The 21,283-nt window shown below is 39.7% G+C and overlaps 2 protein-coding genes across 2 annotated transcripts; both read left to right on the plus strand.

Moving 5' to 3' along the window:
- The first annotated feature begins 1,538 nt into the window (after nucleotides 1–1,538).
- LOC133990066 (zinc finger protein 770-like) lies at nucleotides 1,539–10,687 on the plus strand. Its single transcript, XM_062428246.1, has 4 exons — nucleotides 1,539–1,776; nucleotides 5,025–5,618; nucleotides 8,756–9,532; nucleotides 9,933–10,687. Exons 1-4 carry the CDS (start codon nucleotides 1,539–1,541, stop codon nucleotides 10,646–10,648), a joined length of 2,325 nt encoding a protein of 774 aa, XP_062284230.1. The 3' UTR covers nucleotides 10,649–10,687.
- Nucleotides 10,688–15,785: 5,098 nt separating this feature from the next.
- On the plus strand, nucleotides 15,786–19,433 carry LOC133991007 (zinc finger protein 3-like). Its single transcript, XM_062429455.1, has 4 exons — nucleotides 15,786–16,128; nucleotides 16,396–16,457; nucleotides 17,565–17,658; nucleotides 17,761–19,433. Exons 1-4 carry the CDS (start codon nucleotides 15,924–15,926, stop codon nucleotides 18,822–18,824), a joined length of 1,425 nt encoding a protein of 474 aa, XP_062285439.1. The 5' UTR covers nucleotides 15,786–15,923; the 3' UTR covers nucleotides 18,825–19,433.
- The last annotated feature ends 1,850 nt before the right edge of the window (nucleotides 19,434–21,283 follow it).

The raw sequence follows: 21,283 nt of genomic DNA on the forward strand, positions 1-21,283 counted from the left end.
CTCCGTTTTCTTTTGCAGTAAAACCCTGATCACACTCACAGTTACTCACATTGACACCTTGAAGCTTTTTTACTTTTCTCGCTCATATTTATCCCGACGGTCAGGGGATCAAACCCGGAAACAATCCTGCTTCTCTTATATACTGCCAACACTTATATTTTATAAAAAAACATACTTAGATGGGAATATATAAGGACCTGCTTTCCGTTTCTTTTTTAAACTTGTTATATAAAGACACTATTTATTTATTTATTGTTTTTATTTTATTTTATTGTCTTTTTATTCTTTCTTGGCTAACTTTTGTGTTTTGATTATGAACTTTCTACTTTATGATTTAAGAAATATGGCTGTATAAAAGTTGGAAATTACAAAAAAAAAGGAAAATATTTGTCCAATAACATCCAGCGTGTTTTGTAATTTTGTACCAATTAAACATGAAAAAGCCTTTTAGAACAGTGTGAACAGAGTGTCTTTTTTTTACTGAGGCATCCAAGTTATTGGTGAAAGGTGAAGAAAGAATACAATAAAATCTCTCCTTTTAATTTCTATATTTCAAAACATATCATTGTCAAATTCTTGTATAAACAACAGAAACGGTTATGTACATCACCTCTTCTAAGTTTGAAGAATCATGAATATAACATTGTTTTTTTCATGCATATAAAAGAATTGGAATAGTTACAGTACCTAACAACACATTTAAATGTTATTACAATGCTTTGGATTTTAATATAATTTAAAACTAATGAGTTCATATGTTAATATTGACATTGTGAATGTTTGTAAAGGTAAAATAAAACATCAAAATAAACAAAGCTCAAATAAACCGAGCAACTCAAAGGGAAGAGGGAGAGAGGGAATGTTCAGGCCTCTATTTATAAAGGAACATTTATACCAAATCACGTGTTGACCATCTCTCCTAATGAGCCTCTTCCCAAATAACCAAAATGAAATGAGGTCAGAGGTCATGAGGCCGTCAAATTAAGATAAAATAAAGATAAGATGAGATGAGATGAGAAAGTCAAATTGACACAAGCAGTGCAAGGGTGATACCAAGACTGTTTTATTATATATAAATATTTTTGGGGATTTACAGCAACTACTGGCAATGACATTACAGTATGCAATGCTCTGGAAAAAATAAATAAATAAAATAAAGTAAACAATCTCTGTGTGCAATGCATACGTTTTTGAGGTTATTTACATGTGCATGAATATTATAATCCATTTCTGCACATTAAATCAGCTGATTCCACTAAATCCTGCACACTGCACCTTTAAACAAAGAAGGTAGCCCCCTCCCCTTTAATACGAGAATGACGTAACGACGCCCGGTTTGGGGTGGTCACGTGATTTCTGGCGTGGAGAAAAAAGGCATCGAAACATCTCTGCTGTTGCTTTAAAAGGTCGATACAGCATTTAGAGAGAGGTCTGCTTCAAGAGTAACATCAGCAGCGGCTCCAACAGCTGCAGCCTCACCGCAGCTTTAACACTTCAGGCTTCTCACTTACTTGGTGGGGTTTGTTTTTTTAATAATAATGTTGAGTACCGTTGCTCTGCGGACTCAAATTGCCTCCATTATCGATGCCCTGTCCAAAGCAGCCGTGGCGGAAATCTCCAAAGTTGTGGAGGATGGTGAGGTGGTGTTGCGGCTGGAAATGTGCCAGCGTGAAAACGAGATCAAGAAGCTGAAGAGCAACATCGAGATTCTGCACAGCGAGCTGAGAGCTGCACATGAGAGGGGCAACCAGAGACCTGCAGCCCCCAGGAGGGAAGGTGAGATGGACAACACACACACACACACACACACACACACACACACACACACACACACACACACACACACACACACACACACACAAACACACACACTGAAACTGACAGAGGTACCCCAACACAAATACACACACACACACACTGAAACTGACAGAGGTACTCCAACACACACACACACACACACTGAAACTGACAGAGGTACCCCAACACATACACACACACACACACACACACACACACACACACACACACACACACACACACACACACACACACACACACACACACACACACACTGAAACTGACAGAGGTACCCCAACACAAATACACACACACACACTGAAACTGACAGAGGTGCCCCAACACAAATACACACACACACACACACTGAAACTGACAGAGGTACCCCAACACACACACACACACACACACACACACACACACACACACACACACACACACACACACACACACACACACACACACACACTGAAACTGACAGAGGTACCCCAACACACACACACACACACACACACACACACACACACACACACACACACACAGGGAAATATCATTTACTGAAGTTAAAGTACCAATACAGCAATGTAAAAATACTCCATTAACGTAAGTCATGCATGAAAAAAAAGTACATGAGTATCAACTCGACGTATTTAAAGTATTACATTAAAAGTAGTACAGTATTATGAGTGATGTAGTATGCGGTATTACAGTAAAAGTACTGCAGTATTATGAGTGATGTAGTATGCAGTATTACAGTAAAAGTACTGCAGTATTATGAGTGATGTAGTATGCGGTATTACAGTAAAAGTACTGCAGTATTATGAGTGATGTAGTATGCAGTATTACAGTAAAAGTACTGCAGTATTATGAGTGATGTAGTATGCAGTATTACAGTAAAAGTACTGCAGTATTATGAGTGATGTAGTATGCAGTATTACTGTAAAAGTACTGCAGTATTATGAGTGATGTAGTATGCAGTATTACAGTAAAAGTACTGCAGTATTATGAGTGATGTAGTATGCAGTATTACTGTAAAAGTACTGCAGTATTATGAGTGATGTAGTATGCAGTATTACTGTAAAAGTACTGCAGTATTATGAGAGACTCCTGGATCCAGGTTTGTGGTGCTGTCATTTGATTTAAGACACTTAAGGGGACGTGTTAGCTGCTAGCATCTTTTAAACTCGTTCATCCGCATCCCAGCGCGCAAGCCGCCCTGTCTGCGGCAAACTCGTTCATCCGCATCCCGGCGTGCAAGCCGCCCTGGCTGCAGGAAACGTTTAGCTCACACTCACAGAGTATGTCTAGAGTTTGGTTCAGAGTTTGTTGGGGATGGGACAGAGACCACCACCTCTAAAGGATGAGGGTACGGTTGGTTTGGCCCATGCCTGAGTACGAGTTCTGTGTTCTACCTGAACAGATCGCACAATGGTGGAAAATCAACCAGAGTTCAATTTAACAGGATTAAAAAGCAGGTGTGAAAACAGCCTAAAACAGGCTGCTTTAGCTCCTTGCTCTTTAAGCCCCCCCCCCCTCCTTTGAGCTAAAGTTTCCAAATGTTATCTCACCGACTGGATCAGACTCTGATAATAAAATGAGTAATTTCACGGGGTTGTGACGCTCCGTTTCCTTCACCGTTTTACAGCTTTGCCTTTTCCAATGACTGTGTTTGAGAAAAATGTCGTTTGATCCAGTGAGCCACATATGACAGACCTGGAATTACACGGTTTAGCAGCTATGTCCAGTTGGCTTCACAGCCCGCTGCTGCAAAACCGGCAAATAATCTGACGTCATCTCGAGGACGACGTAGAGGTAACATTGCAAACGCAGCGTTCAGAGCAGACTGAAACCCTGGCTTTTGACTTTCAGGGAACATTTTACATACGTTAATCTCAATTTTGGGAAATTTGACCATGTTTATTATAGATGTCCAACATAATAATGGTATAAAAATAATAAAAAAAAACCTAAAAAGCATGTCCCCTTTAATGAAGAAATATGGAAAATGTAATATCAAAACTTAAATAATGAATGTTTTAAAGTGATACCTTGACTTAAGGGCTCTCTTAATGGCTGGACCTTGAGGCGAATATACCCAAACAAATGTATCAATTAGATGAGCACAAACCAGTTGAACAAGCACAGTAATGATGGGGTTTCACCTCTGCAGGGATCTGCCCTCCTGCCTGCTGGAGGCGGTCTGATTTAAATAACTTGTGTAACCAGCACACAGGTGCAGGTGGATTGTGACACGGATATAGATGCACCACATACAGTATGACATTGCAAACACTGCTTAATTAATTGGCCGATTTGAGTTATAAAACTTTCAAGATGTGTCCTCTTCATGAAGGCATTGGGTTGTTTTTGTCCTGTGACTCCATCTTCTGCTCTGTCTAATCTGTTTTTAATCTCCTCGTATAGCTCTGCCAAAATACTGTGTGACAGGAAATAGGCATGATCACTCATATATGCAGGGGAAGCAGGCCACAATTATTTTCAGTAATGTGTCTTGTATTTTTTTTTTAATTAATTAATTAATTAATTGTTTAATTTATAAATTGGGCCACCTCTATTTTCAAAGGCACAAAGAGACGACTTTAGATTAATTGTTTTGTTAGATTTACAGTCTGGATACTAATACATTGAATTTCAAATTATATCAAACAAAGACAAGCAGCAAATCCTCTCACTGAGATGCTGGAATCAGAAAATGTTTGATAGTTCTCCTTCATAAATAACTTAATCATTGATAAATTACTATATTTTTTGATGATTCATTGATGGTATCATGAATTTCAGTTTTGAGACTCTATCCGGGTGTTTAAAGTCTCCTGTTTCATAATGTGACAGTAGAGGACCACTTTGCTGTTTCTGTGCCTCTCTTGCATGTTTGAACTCATTTTTAAAGTGCTTTCAAGTGATAGACATTGTGTTGGATTTGCAAAATCTGTAACAGTGCAAAATAAAAGTAATAAGATGCATTTAAGAACCATAACAGGAGTTTCCTGGAATATTTTAGACATCTATGTAACTCCACCTTAGTTTTGAATTTAATGTAAACTGTACTATTATCCCCTTTTTACTGTGTTGCCAAAGATCTGTCAGATTAAAGTAAATGATCAATATATTGTATACAAATAATTGCAGGATTTGTGTTAATTAGCCACTGGACACATTTCAAAGCTAATTTGCTGTTTTATAATAATGCCATTCTCTTTCTACAGATAGTCAGAGTGTCTCTGGGGAGGCGAGGATGTTGCTTGAAAAGCTGCACAAGGATATGGACCAAACCCGCCTGTCAGTACCTGAGGTGCAGGTGAAATGTGAACCTGTGGAAGAGGGAAGTGAACAGGCCAGAGAACAACCTGGACAGCAGGGAGCAGAGCTGGGTTCTTACGAGAGGGACCTTGCACAGTGGAGACCACCGACACAAACTGAGATGGGACGCAACAACTCGGATAATTTAAATGTAGGGCAAAGCTCCCAGCTGTGCCTTCCCGAACCCTCGCTAAACACCGAACTGGATTTGTCATGCAGCAGCACCGGTGGTTTCCAGCAGAACCCGTTCAGCCGGGGGATTCTGGGTTACAGTCCGTACCGTAACTTGTACAACACGGTCCGGAGGAGGTCGGTGAAGAGGTTAATGTTTAAAAAAGGTTTCATCTGTCCGTACTGCGGCAAATGTTTCGAGCGTTCCGGCCACCTCGAGAGACATAAAAGGATTCACACCGGTGAGAAACCGTACCACTGCGAGATATGTGGCAAACGCTTCAATCAGAAGTGCAGCCTCAAGGAACACACAAAGATTCACATACGATGTAAGTCAAATGTTTCATTGTTGTTTGGATTGTACCAGATAGAAATAAGTTTGTGGAGAGCATAAAAAAAATCTCTGATCTTCCTTTTTTTTTAACAGCTACCTTTTAGAGTTACCCTTGAGCAAAGCACTCTGTCCTCTGAATCTGAAGATTTGAGTGTTTTTACTTGGCAGCTTTCAAGTGTCAGAGAGCTTAGATGTGAATGCAAAACTGTGTGTGTGTGTGTGTGTGTGTGTGCTGAGGCAGTGCTCTTTTGATAAATGTTTGAGAAGAAATACAAAATAAAAGTCGTTCCTGCACCGGGAGGTTATGACTTTAGCTGCCTGGGATTTAAAAAGATGTATCATGCACATTTTATAGGTCTGTATTCATATTCTGGGGATCTACTGGAATATCTAGGCCTGATTTACAGTTAAAGTTAAAAATAAACTCCTTATTTATCTTAAACTGGGTCTTTAAGCAGCCCCTCAGTTTAGAGTCTGTCTGAAACAGGCTGTTTAAGCCCCGCCTCCTGATGAGCCCAATCCGTTGTGATTGGCCAGGAGAGAAGCTACTTAAAACTTGACTTACTTATTGTTCTTTACTCAAAATTGAAACTTCTCAAATACGTCCGTACATGTTTGAACCCGAATATGATCCAAAATGTTACACGTGGACAACGCAAACAACACATGGAACAACCTTAGCAACAGCCTTAGCAACAAAGACTACAGGACGGACGGCTGTTTGATACAACCTGAGGTCTAGAGCACCTAAACTAAGACTGTCACCAGAGCATACCAAGACCAAGACTTTGAGGGGGGTGAGACCGAATCAAGACCAAGACCAAACCAATGAGAGACTCTTTTTAAGACTATTACTGTAATCATAATAATCACGTGGCTCGACATTTATATTACTCTTCTGTTAAAAAGAAAAGCATAATTTAAGAATGTTAGTAAAATACAAATGGATGTACAGTAGGGCTGTGCGATAGGAGGATATATATAACGCATGATGAGAGAAAAATGTCTACCATCGTCTAGATCGTTGTGACGTAAATCACAGATCTCTTTACGGCAGTACTTTCTGTCATTTGGAGTCTGTCCATCTTTTGTGCAGATTATGTTGTTAAAACTTTCAAAGTAAAATAAGTTATTGGTTGCATTTGAAGTTGGGGGGAGTTTTACACTCAATCACAGTAAAAAATAAAAGATGTCACTGCAGCTGTGGTCTCGACTGGTCTTGAGATAAAATTCCAAGTCCAGCTCGTCCAAGACTGAGTCAAGACTAGTAAAAATACAGTCGATCCCGAGATAAGACTTTAAAAATGTGACCGACCTCAAGTACTACAACAACAACAACAGGTAACATTGTGATGAAGTGTTTTCACTTGTAGGGAGTATTTTTACATACTTTCACCTCAAGTTTTGGACCTTCAAGTATAAAAATGACAGGTGTTTCCTCTTTAATGATTAGGGACTATCTCAGAGTGATGGAGGAATCACACTTTGAAAACCTGGTATCTCTCGTTCATTGTCAGTATATTTATATTTAACTGGATAACTTCATTCATTCTTTGGTTTTTGATTCTCTTTGAATAATTGTTATTTTGGGTCTATATCTGTCTGTGAGAAAACTTTTGCAGAAAAGCAATACATACATACATCTCTGTGGCACATTAGCTTCTTATATTTATTCTTGTGTTATTTGTATTTTCTGACTCGCACTCTCGGTTCAGATCACCGTTGAAAGTCTTTGGCTGTGAGATTCCTCAGTGTCACAGTCAGCAGAGAAAAGCCATGTGTTTTAGACAATGGTGAATGTGGGGGGGGGGGGGGGGGGACTTTAAAGTGTCCCGCTGACAGCTGTGTGTGCCTGGTTGGCAAATAAGAGGGTCTGGTCTTTTATATCCTCTCTGCTCAGGAACTACAATACAATATGCTCCGTGAATCCTTTTAAGGAACCTTTGCATGGATGAAAACCGACCGAGTTTTCTCCAGGAAATCGTTTACCAGCCACCTTAAATATGATGGATCTCTTCTTGTGATCATCAGATCATTGCAACCAATTATGATTTTAGCAGGCATGGTCTTTGGGGCTTTCACTTAAAGATCTAGTTCAAACATATAAGAGCTAACGTTGCATTTTCATTAATTCACTCATTCGGAAACCATTTAGAATAATCCTGAACTAAAATTGTGACATTGATGTGACTCTGTTCATTCATGCTGCCTCACTTGAGTGACAAGCCAAGATTTTTAACTTTATGTTGTTGATGAATCCAATATTTTACACATTACTTCTTCATTATTCTGGTGCCCTGATTCTCTGTCTGGAGAACTGCTTTGATTGGCCACAAAATATGTGTGAAATAGAAAGTTTTTACCTTCAACGTTGTGTCCTGGTTTGAATACCTGCTTGTCAAACACAAGGCAGTGCAGTATCAGTTAAGTTTATTTTATTTATTCCTTTTTTAATTGAGCTCTGTTCTCTGCCTTGGGTTTTGAGTTTCGTTGTATTCTATACCATGACAATAAAGGAATCTATCTATTTGGAACAAATAATATACAATACAGGGAGAGGCAGACAACCCAAATGGCCTTATTTGAACCCCACCCTAAAAATGTTAAAATTTCACAATGTTACAGAAAACGGTAAACACCACTGTTAGCTCATCACAATGACAAAGCAGTTGCACAAATGACAGACTGGATCTTTGATGATTCATGCCAACTCCTGAATCTAAACCCTCAGCTTCTGCATTCAGAGAGACGACACAGAGGCTCTGTACAAAGAAAAAGATCCATAAAAATCACTCACGTACTTGCCATGCATCAGTTAAATCTGTAATTAACGGACATGACAATATTTTTACAATATCACTTACAATTAGTCTTGCATTATTAAAAAATATTGTATTCTTTGCTTGTTGCATATAATATGGTGCATTTAAATGTTTTTACTTATCATTTTTTAAATGTATGACATGATATCTGATGTTGATTGTCGTGGAAGCTGAAGACAAATTTCTACTTTTGTGCATCAAAGCTGGACAATGATGTTGTTTTGGTTTTGAAATTGAAAGAATTAACAGTAAAATGCTTTTCACCTGACATGGATGTTAAAATAATGATGACTTCTTTCTGCTTAAACAGCCATTCAGCTGAGACCGGATGAGATCCAAGTGGCCGAACATAAACCGGTTCCTGAGGAGATTCCAGGTACCGATGCTCGTCTCTCTGAGGTAGAAAACCACACCACTGCTGAGGAAGGCCTACCTAAGATCGAAGAAACTCCTCCACTGCAAGTACAGATCAAATCTGAGCCTATGGAGGAGAATATAGCACAACCACTGTTTGTCGGAGAAAGCGAGCAGACGAGAGAAAGTGTAGACAACCTCAGTGAGAACTTCACAGCATTCGAGAGAGACGGCCAACAATGGATGTCCAGGTTACAAGGACAAAACAGCACAGAGACGAGCAGCACAGATTATCTTGGCAGTTCAGGGCAGAGTATGATGTCCTTCCAGGGCATAGCTCAGGTACTTCCACCACAAATAGAGGCTTCCTGTAGCACCTTCTCCTTTCAGGGGAAACCATTCGGAGAGCTCAAAAACAGCATGATGTCCCAGGCGCCTTTCCCGTCCTCAGAGACACTCCTGCTACCAGGTGAAGCCATTCATTTAGCCATGCCTGGTCCGCAGGGGGACTCGCTGGATCCCCTTCAACAGAGGAGAAGCATGTCTTTCCAGGCGATCAAACCAAAGAAATGCTTCATCTGTTCGTACTGCGGGAAGATATTTGAGCGTGGCGGTCACCTCGAGAGACATTTACGTATTCATACCGGCGAGAAGCCGTACGGCTGCCAAATCTGTGGGAGGTGCTTCAATCAGAAGAGTAGCCTCAAAGGACACATGAAGACGCACAGAAATGGTAAGAGACAAACGGGGTCCTTCAGGGCAATGTATTGACTTGGGAGTTATTTTCATTATTTATGAATTGGTCTATTATTTCCCAAATTGACTGATCAATCATTTAGTCTATAAAATTCCCATGGTGCCATGTTCAAATTGTTTTGTCCAATCAACACATTTTTGGCAGTATCATTTGCTGAATTACTATCGATTGACTTGTAAAGGTGACACACAAGTTGTATATTTTTATAACAATAACACACTTAATTCTCTACATTTCCAATCCATTATTGGTTTTGTATGTGATATTGATATGTCTTTTAAAAGCCCCACATCTGTATATATTTTGAATGCACAGATGAGAACTTCTGCTGTAAATACTCATTGCTCATTTAATGTTGTTGCTTTCATTAAAACAGGGGAGAACACCGATATGCTGGATACACATCACCTGAAGTTTACAATGCCTGATAATCAACCGCTGGAGCACCTGGCAGAAACCAAACCTGGACTGACGGCTTTAGACGAACAGATGCCCGGCTCCACATACAGAGAGACAGTTTGTGAACAAGAGGTAATGGTAAAGCTGGAGCCAGATAGTAAAGACTTTCAGACTCATTGTCAGACGGGGAATGGCGTCGCCACAGCAGCACCGGACCAAAATCGGCTGCTATGGATAGCTGGGACAGAGAAGAGTGATGATGAACGATCTGTCAGCATATTTTTACATGATAAGTATCGCCTCAATCCTGTTGCCCGAGCAGCAAATGACCAGAGAGAATATACACCACCAATCAAAGATCTGCCTTTTGCAGAGGATAAAGAAAAGGTGGAAAGGGTGTACAATTCACTGATAGGAATACAATGTAGAAGCTCTGATATGACTCTAGCGCCCGAGCTGCGAGATCAACGTGTAACACCAGAGGTGACTGTGAATGAATACACAGCACGGAGTGAAGAGACACAGGAGGAAATTGTATTTGACTTTAATATGACGGACTTATGCACCAATCAGAACGGCTACAGTCAAGTTGCCGCCAGTTCAAATAGCTATATATGCTCAACTTGTGGGCAAAGCTTTGGCAGTTTCAATTTATTTCAAGAACACCAGTGTAAAAATATCACTGAGCAATAATTCAGATGTGACACAACGGGGCATTTTTATATTGTACCTTTAAAGGGGACCTGTTATGCTTTTTTCCAGCATTTTCCCACCGGTTAATAAACTACAGTGGTTATTTTTACAAGGTTCTTTGATTATTAACCTTAGATTTTTAGTTTACTTTTATTTTCCACTTGAGTAGCGTTGCATAATTTACAGTTAAAAAAAACTCCTTATTTATCTCGTACCGGTCCTTTATTCGGGCTCCTCTGTTCAGCCTCTCACTTAAAAGGCAGTTTTATTTCCTGTCTCTTTAAGGGCTCTTTAAAGCATAATAGGTCCCCTTTAAACTGCATGTGGAATAAGCTAATTTCTACTGTGCACAAGAAGAATACGAGGGGGGACCCAAAAATTCCTTGAATTTTAGCCATCAGTAGCCTGAGAGTAGCGTGTAGCTATCAGATGTGCTGCGTAGTGTACGCCTACAGCTTGGTGACTGAAAAGAAGAAGATTTGCCTCTTTGAAGGAAATCCAAGAATAAATGAAAGAGGCTGTGGTCATGGTGACAAAAAATGACTAGAGGAAATGTTTCCAGGGATGTGGGAAGACTCGGGATGAGTGTATCCCATCACAGGGACTTTAAAGGGAAGTAGAAAAAGGTACCACTGTAAGATTTCTAATGACACATTTTCCAGGATTTTCTGGGTTCTCCCTCCTACATGGTTTCCCACCAGGCTTCATCGTATTCAGACAATCTGCACAAAACCATTTCCTCAAGGTTGACAGTTTATGGTCAAAACAAATCTTGATATGTCCAAAAAAAATTCCAAACACTAAAGCAGAAGACCAAAAGCATCATTTTCCCCACTGCAGCACTGATTAAATGAATGTTCTCTGCAATCTTATGTGCAGTGAGACCAAAGATGTTCTCTTCTTTGACCTAATCCACTCTGGCATAAACTGTAAACAAAATTGTTTCCTACTCGCTCGGTGTGGCACACGTAGCTTTTGAGCGGCCACAGTTCAGACGTTTGCTGGTTTACAGCCGAAGCTTTTGCTCCGACTGATGACTAGTTTTGCTTAAGTGAAATTATTTTAATGATACTTTTCAGTGTCTCAAGAATGAGTGAATGCGGAGTCACATCTTTTACTGAAATATTGGGTTTTTGTCTAAGTCCCATTTTCACAGAGTAGGTTATGATCATAAAATGTAAACCTGTCAAGTTTCAGTCCAACTATTCAAGCATCACCCTCATATAGAGCCACACTGCTCTGATTTTCTTTGCCGAAATTTAAAACACTTAGTATTTCTTTACATTGTAAGTAATAAGAAATAATGTTCCTGACTTGAAACTATTCAATGGTCATTATCATCCAGAATATACAGTCTGTATATTTTTGGATGGAGCAGTATCATAGTTAAGGTTTTTTTTTTTTTTTTAGTGTAGGATATGTGAAAAAAAATCCTTGGTGACAAACAATATTAAGTTAAATTTGTCTGAATCAGTTCAAATTAAAGTATCCACAGAGTGCGTGAATTTAGCATATCAACTAGAAATGTATCAACATTTTCTTCATTGAATTTTTTTTCACTATGACATTCTTAATAAGGAAAAGCATCAAATAAGTTTACAGGACAGTTTTACAAGCTATGAAGAAGGCACTTTGCCTCTGCTGACTTTGTGTGGATCCACATCAGTGTGTTAGATCTTAAAATATGATTTAATGCCTAGTTCTCATGTTGATGGGGATGCAGTGAGGTTGCATGTAGTTAAACTTTGTTGTGGAAGTTAAAGTCCAGGGTTATTATGGTTGTTAATATTACAGTATTATGTTATGTTGTGTTGGTCTTTCAAAAGGCTAATTTAAAGCAGAGTGTTAACAGAGGAAAGGAAATATGTAATAATGGATATATGCTAAATACTGAACTATTATGCAGTAAACTGAGCTTTATATGTTTTTCACTATATGTCTACTATATGTTTAAACTTTTTAGAGCAATGTGAAATACCTCAGTGATAAACAAGGTCCCTATAGTTGTGAAGAGCTTGGAAAAGTCAATGAATTTGGGACTTCTCTTTAGGTTTTGTAGTTAATTTTGTAAAAAATAATGTCAATGATATGACGATCTGATAAATTGCATTGAGCATAGAGAGCTAATGCAAAAACACTGTTACTCTGGTTGAGAGCAAATTGGTAAGGGTCTTGAATTTGTTTTGTAGCAGGTGGCCGGACTTGAAGAGGTCATTGAAATAGTTTGAGGACACTAACACTCCAGCTGAGCCCACAGTGACACAAAACCCTTTATAGTAAAGTACGAGTGCCTACGTTTTCACATGGGAATCAAACCCCTCGCTGCCACTGCAGATTTATTGCCTTGCAAAACAGCGTGACAAAGTCAAATTCCACTCAATTTCAAGTGTTCTCAGTCTGTTTCTATCTAGTGGTTTACTGCACAAGATCACTGATCAATAACTGTCAACCTTTGAGTACTCAGTATAGCATGATTCACAGGTATCACATGACCTTTACAGTTATATAAGAAACATCTGATTTTCTTTGTTTAGTTTTTTGTATTTTCCAATAAATTCAAAACTAAGAACTGTTGAGTGTGGTACTTTGCTTATTTTAAAGTTCATCAGTATAAAAAAAATGATTATGTTAAATGTTGCTTGCACACCTCCTCCTCCTCCCCCCTGTTGTTACTTCTCTCACCTTGTCTTCCTTTCCTCCAGGGTTTCCACTTCCACTGAAAATGTGTAAGATTTGATGTTGACTAAAAAGAAAAGAACCCAATATAATATTATAACACAGGTAATGTTAAAAATGTCCTGTAATCTGACATTGTAAGTACTGAATTTGAATGTAAGCCGAGGGCAGAGGTAATTTGGCAGATTTAGCTGAAAAGCCTTATAAATAAATAATATACAATCATTTTGTATGTTTGTTAAGGAGGACCATCAAACCTTTGAATATAAGATGCAATGGTGAGTGAGGAATTTATCACCTGTGATGAAGCACAGTGCACTGTGATAGAGAGTAAAGAGGCACCAGCTCCTGTCAGTGCAAGTAAAGTGTTGTTTAAGACTCTTTTTAATAGGTGAGTAGCTGGTTTGGATGTGAGTGTGTGTGTGTGTGTGTGTGTGTGGGGAGGGGGCACAGTCTGTTTATAAGCCTTGCAGCTTGAGGGAAGAAGCTGTTCAGCATCCTGCTAGATCTGCTCCTGTACCTCTTTCCAGTCGGCAGGAGGGGAAACAGGCCGTGAGAAGGGTGGTAAGGGTTGCTCTGTGAATACAGTGCACCAATGATCCTGCTGGCTGTCTTCATAATCCTGTTTAGCTGCCCTTGTTCATAGGCCTTGCAGCTCCCAAACCAGGAAGTGAAGCCGCAGGTCAGGATGCTTTCAATGGTTCCTCTGTGGAAGGTGGTGAGGTGAGGGGATGGAGCCACTGCTGGGCTTTTATGATGACTGCTGTGGTGTTGATGGAGAATTTCAGACTGAATTGTAGATTGTACTGTGGTCTTTCAACTGTATGGAAGACCACACACCAAATGTATGGAAATGAGCAGAACGAAAAATGCATACATTTAAATTTTAAGGGGACTACAGCCTGAGCTCTACCTGAGAAATAGTCATAAAACCATTTAACCCTTACTGTTCATATTCTGACTCATAATTAGTCTCTACATCAATTCACATTCATGAATTCACCATCGGTCATTAATAAATGTTGGATTGATCCTTAATGAAGCTGTAAGAGAGCAGACAGAGTGTATTCTATTCGTTTAAGGAGAAACGACATTCACAATCACTATTTTATGGTCCAGTAAAACATTTTATAGACACTTTTTCAGCTTTATCAGCTGCACAGAAATACAAAATGGTGCGTTTTATTTCCATTTTTGTATATTCTGGGTTGCATTAGGAAAAGTCCAGCTAATTAAAATGTGTACAAGTTGTTTTTACAGCTCTCAAATGTAAAAATGGGTCAAATATGACTGAACAGTATGTAAGGCTTAATGGACTGCTTATCTTGTCCACTCAATCGTAGTTTTTCAAGTAAAATACTAAAACCAACTGAATCAAATGCTTTAGACAGGCCTAAGAAAAGTGTTTCACAGTGCTGATGATCGTCATGTTGGAGTGTCAGAAGTCCAGATCAGACCAAGATGACACTTAACTAAAACTTAAATAACTAATTGAAGTCTCAAAGGTGCTCCGAAAAAGTCACTGGATTGAGTCAGAGTTCAATGCAAGTAGAGCTTTACTCACAAACAGGAACAAAACCAGAGTCAGAACCCCTGGGATCAGGCTGAAGAAACTTTCTCACGCTCTCCTTTAAATATAAGTTTTCTTCCCCCTATAATGATGGGTATCCCTTCATGTCCCATAACCGTGGTGCTATACCCGCCATTAGTGATAATGTTACAGTCCTCCCTTTGTTCCCAGTATCCCATCATAACTCCATAACCGTGGTGTTACACATTTACATAAGTTCTAACACTACACCGCCCTCTTCCCAGTCTTACTGGTATTAGCTCTCTTCCTGCCCAGGCCATGTGGCAGACATAGCTGCTTATATCTTGCTTAGATCTACAAGAGGCCCCTGAGGGATTCGAGGCCTGGTAGACAGGGGGGCCTCCATCATGCAGCAAAGCTCTTCCAGGGAACAATCATAAAGAGTATTTCATGAAAAGTTTACTACAACAATCCAAGGATTTAATCATCTTTTTAAGTAGCTACACATAATGCAGTAGTGGTATGTGGCATTGGCTGATTACATAAATAAATAATATATTTTTTCATATTCATATATTGTGATGCACATAAATATATAATACTAAAAGTATCAACATAAAATACATTTAAAAATAAAGTTGATTATAATACATTGTCTTTATTCTTACATAGAAACATTAAAAACAAGATAAATCATCTTCAGCGTCATTTAAAAGAAAAAAGAAAAAAGAATTGCTCATTTCTGACAGTAAAGGTAAGTCACTGATAAGTTATATCTGAAATACCAACAAGTAAGGTTAAACAAAAGCAAAGGGCCATCATATCATTTCAGACCTCTGCTTCTTATTTCCCTGTTGGTATGTACGGTAATTCTACTGCGCCTGTACTGCGGCATTTACGGTTAGATCACTCCGCCACACGGAAGAAAAGCTGCAGCTAGCAAGATGTGCACAGGGATGTCCAATTTTTTCTAGTGCATCGATCTTTGCAATATATAAGACATTATTGCGAAAAGGGAACTCTTTATGAGTATATTTTTTGTCACATAATTACCCTGTATGGATTAACATGGCGTGCATTCCCTTCCAGACCCAATTATCCTCAATAATGGAGGTTTTGGTTAAGGCAGCAGTGGCAGAGATATCAAAACTAGTCGATGACAAATGTGCGTTTTTGCATCTTGAAATATCCCGAAAACAAAGCGAGAATGAGATGCTGCAGAGGAAACTACTAATGATGGAGAATAAACACGCACAGCTGCAGCGAGGCTTTGGTAAGATGCTAAAAAAAAAAGAGCCTCATTTGTGCTCATACTTGACTATTAATGCATGTTTTCAAGTATTAAATCCAGCAGAAATCTTAATAGTTTCATGTTAAGATAAGGTAAGGGAATGAGTGAAAGGCAGCAATGCAGGCATACTGTTTATTCTAACTTAATGGATGTAATGAATGTTAATAAAAGTGGAGGCATTTCCTGTTTTTAAAAGAAAATGTGCTCCCAATTGATGAACTTGTTTTTCTTCCCTCCTTATGTATCCAGAAAACTACATGGACAGAGGAACTGATGTGGGTAACTGTCCACATCCCACAGGAGATATTAAGGTTTGTCACACCTTCAAAACTCAACAACTTTTTAATGTAGGTTAATAATATTATTCAGGGACAGAAGCCTGTGTGCAGATGTACTCTGGATAAACAAGGCCACTAAGGGAACTGACCCAAGGGACCTGAAGTCCCCTGGTTCACTGTGTGGTAATTAGTTTGTGGTAACATAATTAATTATTTGGGAATAAGCACTACCAAAGGGAAAAATATCAAGCTGGGTGATCCTTGAAGGTGCAACATTCAGCCCCACTAGATGTCACACTGGCACCAGCATCTCAAACTACAGCCTGATTGACCTAAAATAGATATATCAGTGTTTATACCGTCACATATGTGCCGATATATAGGCAGCATTTAATGTATATTTGATCCTTTTCTCCAAGTTTAAAATCCAGTTAAGTCTACTATTTCAGAGCACTCATGCCATTTTATAAAAATTAAGTTAATTCTTAAACTGTAAAATGTCAAAGCCTGCATTACATATCTTTGTCACAAGTGTTTGGTAACCACATATGGAGAACAAAATGTTTTTTTATGTATATTTTCTATAAGATTATCAGCCGAAATATGTCAATATCATACTTTTTTTTATTCCCTAATATCGGTAGCAGCATTGGCCCCAAAAATCCAGTATCAGCTGGGCCCTATCTCAGACCAAAACAAATGTGCACGTCTTTTACTCAGTAAAGTTGGGGCGTAAAAAAAAAAAGAAGGGGCTCGAAACATATTGCCGTGTGCTGTTTAGCCGTAATATGAGAAACTCTGTAACACGGCAACGACACAAACAGAGAGACTCAAATTACAACACACACACATAGAGGGAGTGTTACTTCATGAAGACCTATTAACACTTCTACTGTGCTTATATGACTAAATTAAGATGTGTTTAGTCAAATTATCACACCGCAAACCCGGAGCCTTATTATATACCAGGAATCATTCTCACTATGCAGCTTATTTATATCCTGGGGGTCACCAAACGGGTTTATCCGATTATGATATTGAGTCCCGGACTTACTGGAAGTTGTAAGCCCAGATTTGCCACCTATCTGGTCTGAAGCACGCTTATCACTGCTGATATTTTAACATTTGCATTGTGTCTAGTTTCCAGAGATTGAAGATTCATCCGTATCGTTCACGATTAAAGAGGAGAGTCCAGACGAGGCGCTGTGGATCAGTGATTCTGCTGAACTAATTGGTAAGTATAGAAAGAAAAGAAAAGAAAAAAAACTAAAATATGATGCTTTTCGGTTAAAACCTAAAAATGGCTCCTTACATTACTCTAACATGTGATCTGCAGGTTCTGCTGTACAGTACTCTAATCCAGCTACTGCGGCAGAGAGCCAGCAGTTTGAAGAGGACCGTCATTTAGCCCATTCGGAGGTTTCTAGGCAGAAGACTTCAGACTTCGGTAGCTCGTACAACTCTGGCCAACATGCGGGAGAAATTAGTGGCCTTCACTTGACCGTCAAGACGGAGAAGGAGGAGAAACTATCAGGATTCAATCAGGACGGATGCCAGCACGGTGCGGGGAAGCAGAACCAACTTGCTGCAGACTTTTCCCTGGATGAAAGGGAGAATCAGCTCTGGTCATGCATAATCGAAGGAGACGAAATTGACTCTGGTTTTCCGGACTTTTCCAGTGTAGTGGAGGAGTATTCCAACACATTCCCGGACCATTCGGATTCCCATGTTGTTTCTAACACTGGCAAGTCAGCTAATGTCCAGCAGTCGCCCTCTCAGAGGCCGTGTAATGGGATATACAACAGTGACTATCAGAAGGATCCGCAGTCGTCCAATTTTCAGCTCAGACCTCAAGCTGCTCTTTCGCAGCAAGAAAGACAGAAAGAGCAAAATTACTCCCAGAGAAACGCCTCTCATGTTGCACATTTGAGGCAGCCGGAGGATCATCCTGAGAGGGACTCTGCGCCCACAGACAGACAGGCTGTATCCCACTCGCACAACACTTTCTCACCAGGCAGCTACCACCCTCACAACCCACACAAACCTCTCTCCGGTGCAACGCGAGGCTACGTTTGCTCGCAGTGCGGAAAGACGTTCACCCGCCTCCACCAATTCAAGCTGCACCAGCAAAGCCACAAGAGAAAGCGGGCGTTCTGGTGCTCGGTGTGCGGGAAAAGCTTCCAGTGCTCGTCCCATCTCAGCATACACCACCGGACCCACACGGGCGAGAAGCCGTACGGATGCGGACAGTGCGGGAAGAGGTTCACGCAGCAGAGCAGCCTGAGGGTCCACCAGCGCACACACAGCGGGGAGCGGCCCTACAGCTGCGCCCAGTGCGGGAAAACCTTCATCCTGATGCACCATTTGAAACGGCACAGAATCATCCACACATACAGCTGAGGTCCAGGAGTTTGGAGCGTTGTCACTCAGGTGAAAGGACTCGAATGACCCCTCAAAAAACCAAAAGCCAGTGAGTGGCAGCTCTTTTCTTGTCGCCGGGACTCGAGATTGTGGCGTGGCTCACAGACTTTGTATATTAATGCATATTTTACTATGCAAAATCCATCTGGATGGATTTTAAAATGTTTTGCTTCTTTTTAAATATGCTTTTAATGTCTTATAATTATGAAAACATCAATTTCAAATCACGTAAAACAGATTTCCCACAAGTCAGTGTTTGTAAGACACCAAAACACTTCTAAAGCTAGAAATCCCAAAAAAAAACCAAGGCCTGAAAGGTGGTGTCATCAAACAAAACCCTGCAGCTTTCCTGCTACACCTCCTTGCATACTGATCCCTTCTACTGAACTCAGTTTCTTGGAGTCCGTCCTGTAGATATGAGCTGTACGTACATCATCTCAGCACCAAAACTGTAGAGGCGCAAGATCCTCATTATCCATATAAACTCTTCCCCCTTTTTACAGCCGCATTCTCCTTAAAGTGGATTTCCCTTTTTAAAGCCAGTGGAGCACCTCTCAGGTTTATGTTTTGATGTCAACAGTGGTAGAAACCTGCGTGATTATTGTTTGAGTTGGATTTTTCCCCCATAAAAGTTCTCCCCGCACAATCCTTTTGCTTTTTTGTGAGGATTCCTAAATAAAACATTGTTAAAATCAATCAGCTGCTGGATGTGTTTGCTGTATTCATCAAATGTCAGAGATTCTCAGCTCTGCAGATGTTAGATAGAGAATGTTTGGTCACACTTATTAATAACTCAGAAATGATGCTTCCTTAATATTTATCCACTTATGGATACAAACAAACAATGAAATGATAAAGGAAAGCAGCAAATCCTCACATTTGAGAAGCTGGATTTAGTTAAAATGTGTAATTTTTGCTTGATAATTAACAAACTTTTTCATTGTTTAATGATTTCAGTACGACTCAAAATACTGCATCATTAGAGCCTCATGAGTGTGTCGATCAAATGGCACCAGAGGGCAGTGTAACTCACCCTTTAAAGCATTATGGTGCAGAGAGTAAAAGAACAAACTGTGCAGAGCTGCACTTCGAACAGGATGGGGAACTTCACACCTTGAAGCTCCTTATTTATTGCAGAAAGTAGCAGCTGGACTGTGACCTGTAGCGGTTTGACAGCATGTTTAAAAAGTGTGGCGGCATCTCTCAGGACAACACTGTGTCCTATAAGGACAATTCAGGTTGTTAAATTCAAACTTTACAACTGTATATGACTTAATTGATGCCTGTCATCTTTGTTTGATTCATTTTTCCCACCTTCCAACTTACTATGCAAAGAGGAAATGTGTGTAGAGGTTATAACAGGTATAAAACTAGATAACTTAGATAAGAGAACACTTTCTTCCTGTTTCAATGAACATTACCGTTATTAGGTGTCTGATCTTATTCATCTTGACACAATATCCATGTATTTCCATCTATGTTAGTGGTCTGGGCCACACTTAGATTATAATTTTAGTTGTGTTTGTTGTTTAATACGTCACGCCAGTTTTAACATTGGTGTAGTTTGGTGTTTAAAGGGCTACACAGGTAGTGATATAAAATGTAAACACTTCTCTGGAACATTATGTCCCAAGGAGTCAGTGCCAGAGATGTTCCCTTTTCATGGATATTATCTTTCCAGATTGTCAGATAGTTGAAAAAGCAGCCGTCGTGTTTGACGGCCTCATTCTGCAGAGCGCTCCCTGCAAACAAACAAACACACACACACACATACAGTTATTTAAAGGTAGAAGTTTAAAGAGGAAGTTAATGTTTGTGAGTTAATCATTTCCCCCTTTAGTGAGTATTAGTGCAGGGCCGTCTACCTGCATGTTTCTTGTCTTGAGTTGTGAGTGTAAATCTGTGACAAGAAAAAAACGAGTTTCCAAGTGAATGTAAGGTGTCTGAATGTCAAACATGTCAGTGCCCTTTGACATTCTTCCCTTAAGAAAGAAAGCAGTGAAATAACTTAAACAAGCAGTATGTGTATACAGTATGAACGAAGCTAATTAACATAAGTATATTTAACAATCATGAGGATCAGTGTGTGTATAGCTATAGGTTTAACCTGCAGAACTGGAAGGTGAACTTACTGATAGTGTGTCACACCTTTCTAACACTATAGCCTCCAGCTTTACTTCACTTCTTCTGCTTCTGCTGTGAATCTGTTAATTAATACTGACACCTGGATGTGCTCATTCACTGCAGGCAAAGAGGCGCAGCTCGTATAATTCTCACGACCTTGTATGGCCATAAAAACTGGTGCCTAAGCGTCATGGAAAAAGTTTAGTTTTTTTTTCTCCCCCTTTTTAGTGGAGAAGGAGGAGTTGGAGGAGGAAGGGGACGAGTGGCCGGTGGATAGACAGTGGTTTAGGGACAGGCAAAGCTTGGAATGGAGA

Source organism: Scomber scombrus, chromosome 11 (assembly GCF_963691925.1).
Source record: "Scomber scombrus chromosome 11, fScoSco1.1, whole genome shotgun sequence".
Taxonomy (NCBI): domain Eukaryota; kingdom Metazoa; phylum Chordata; class Actinopteri; order Scombriformes; family Scombridae; genus Scomber; species Scomber scombrus.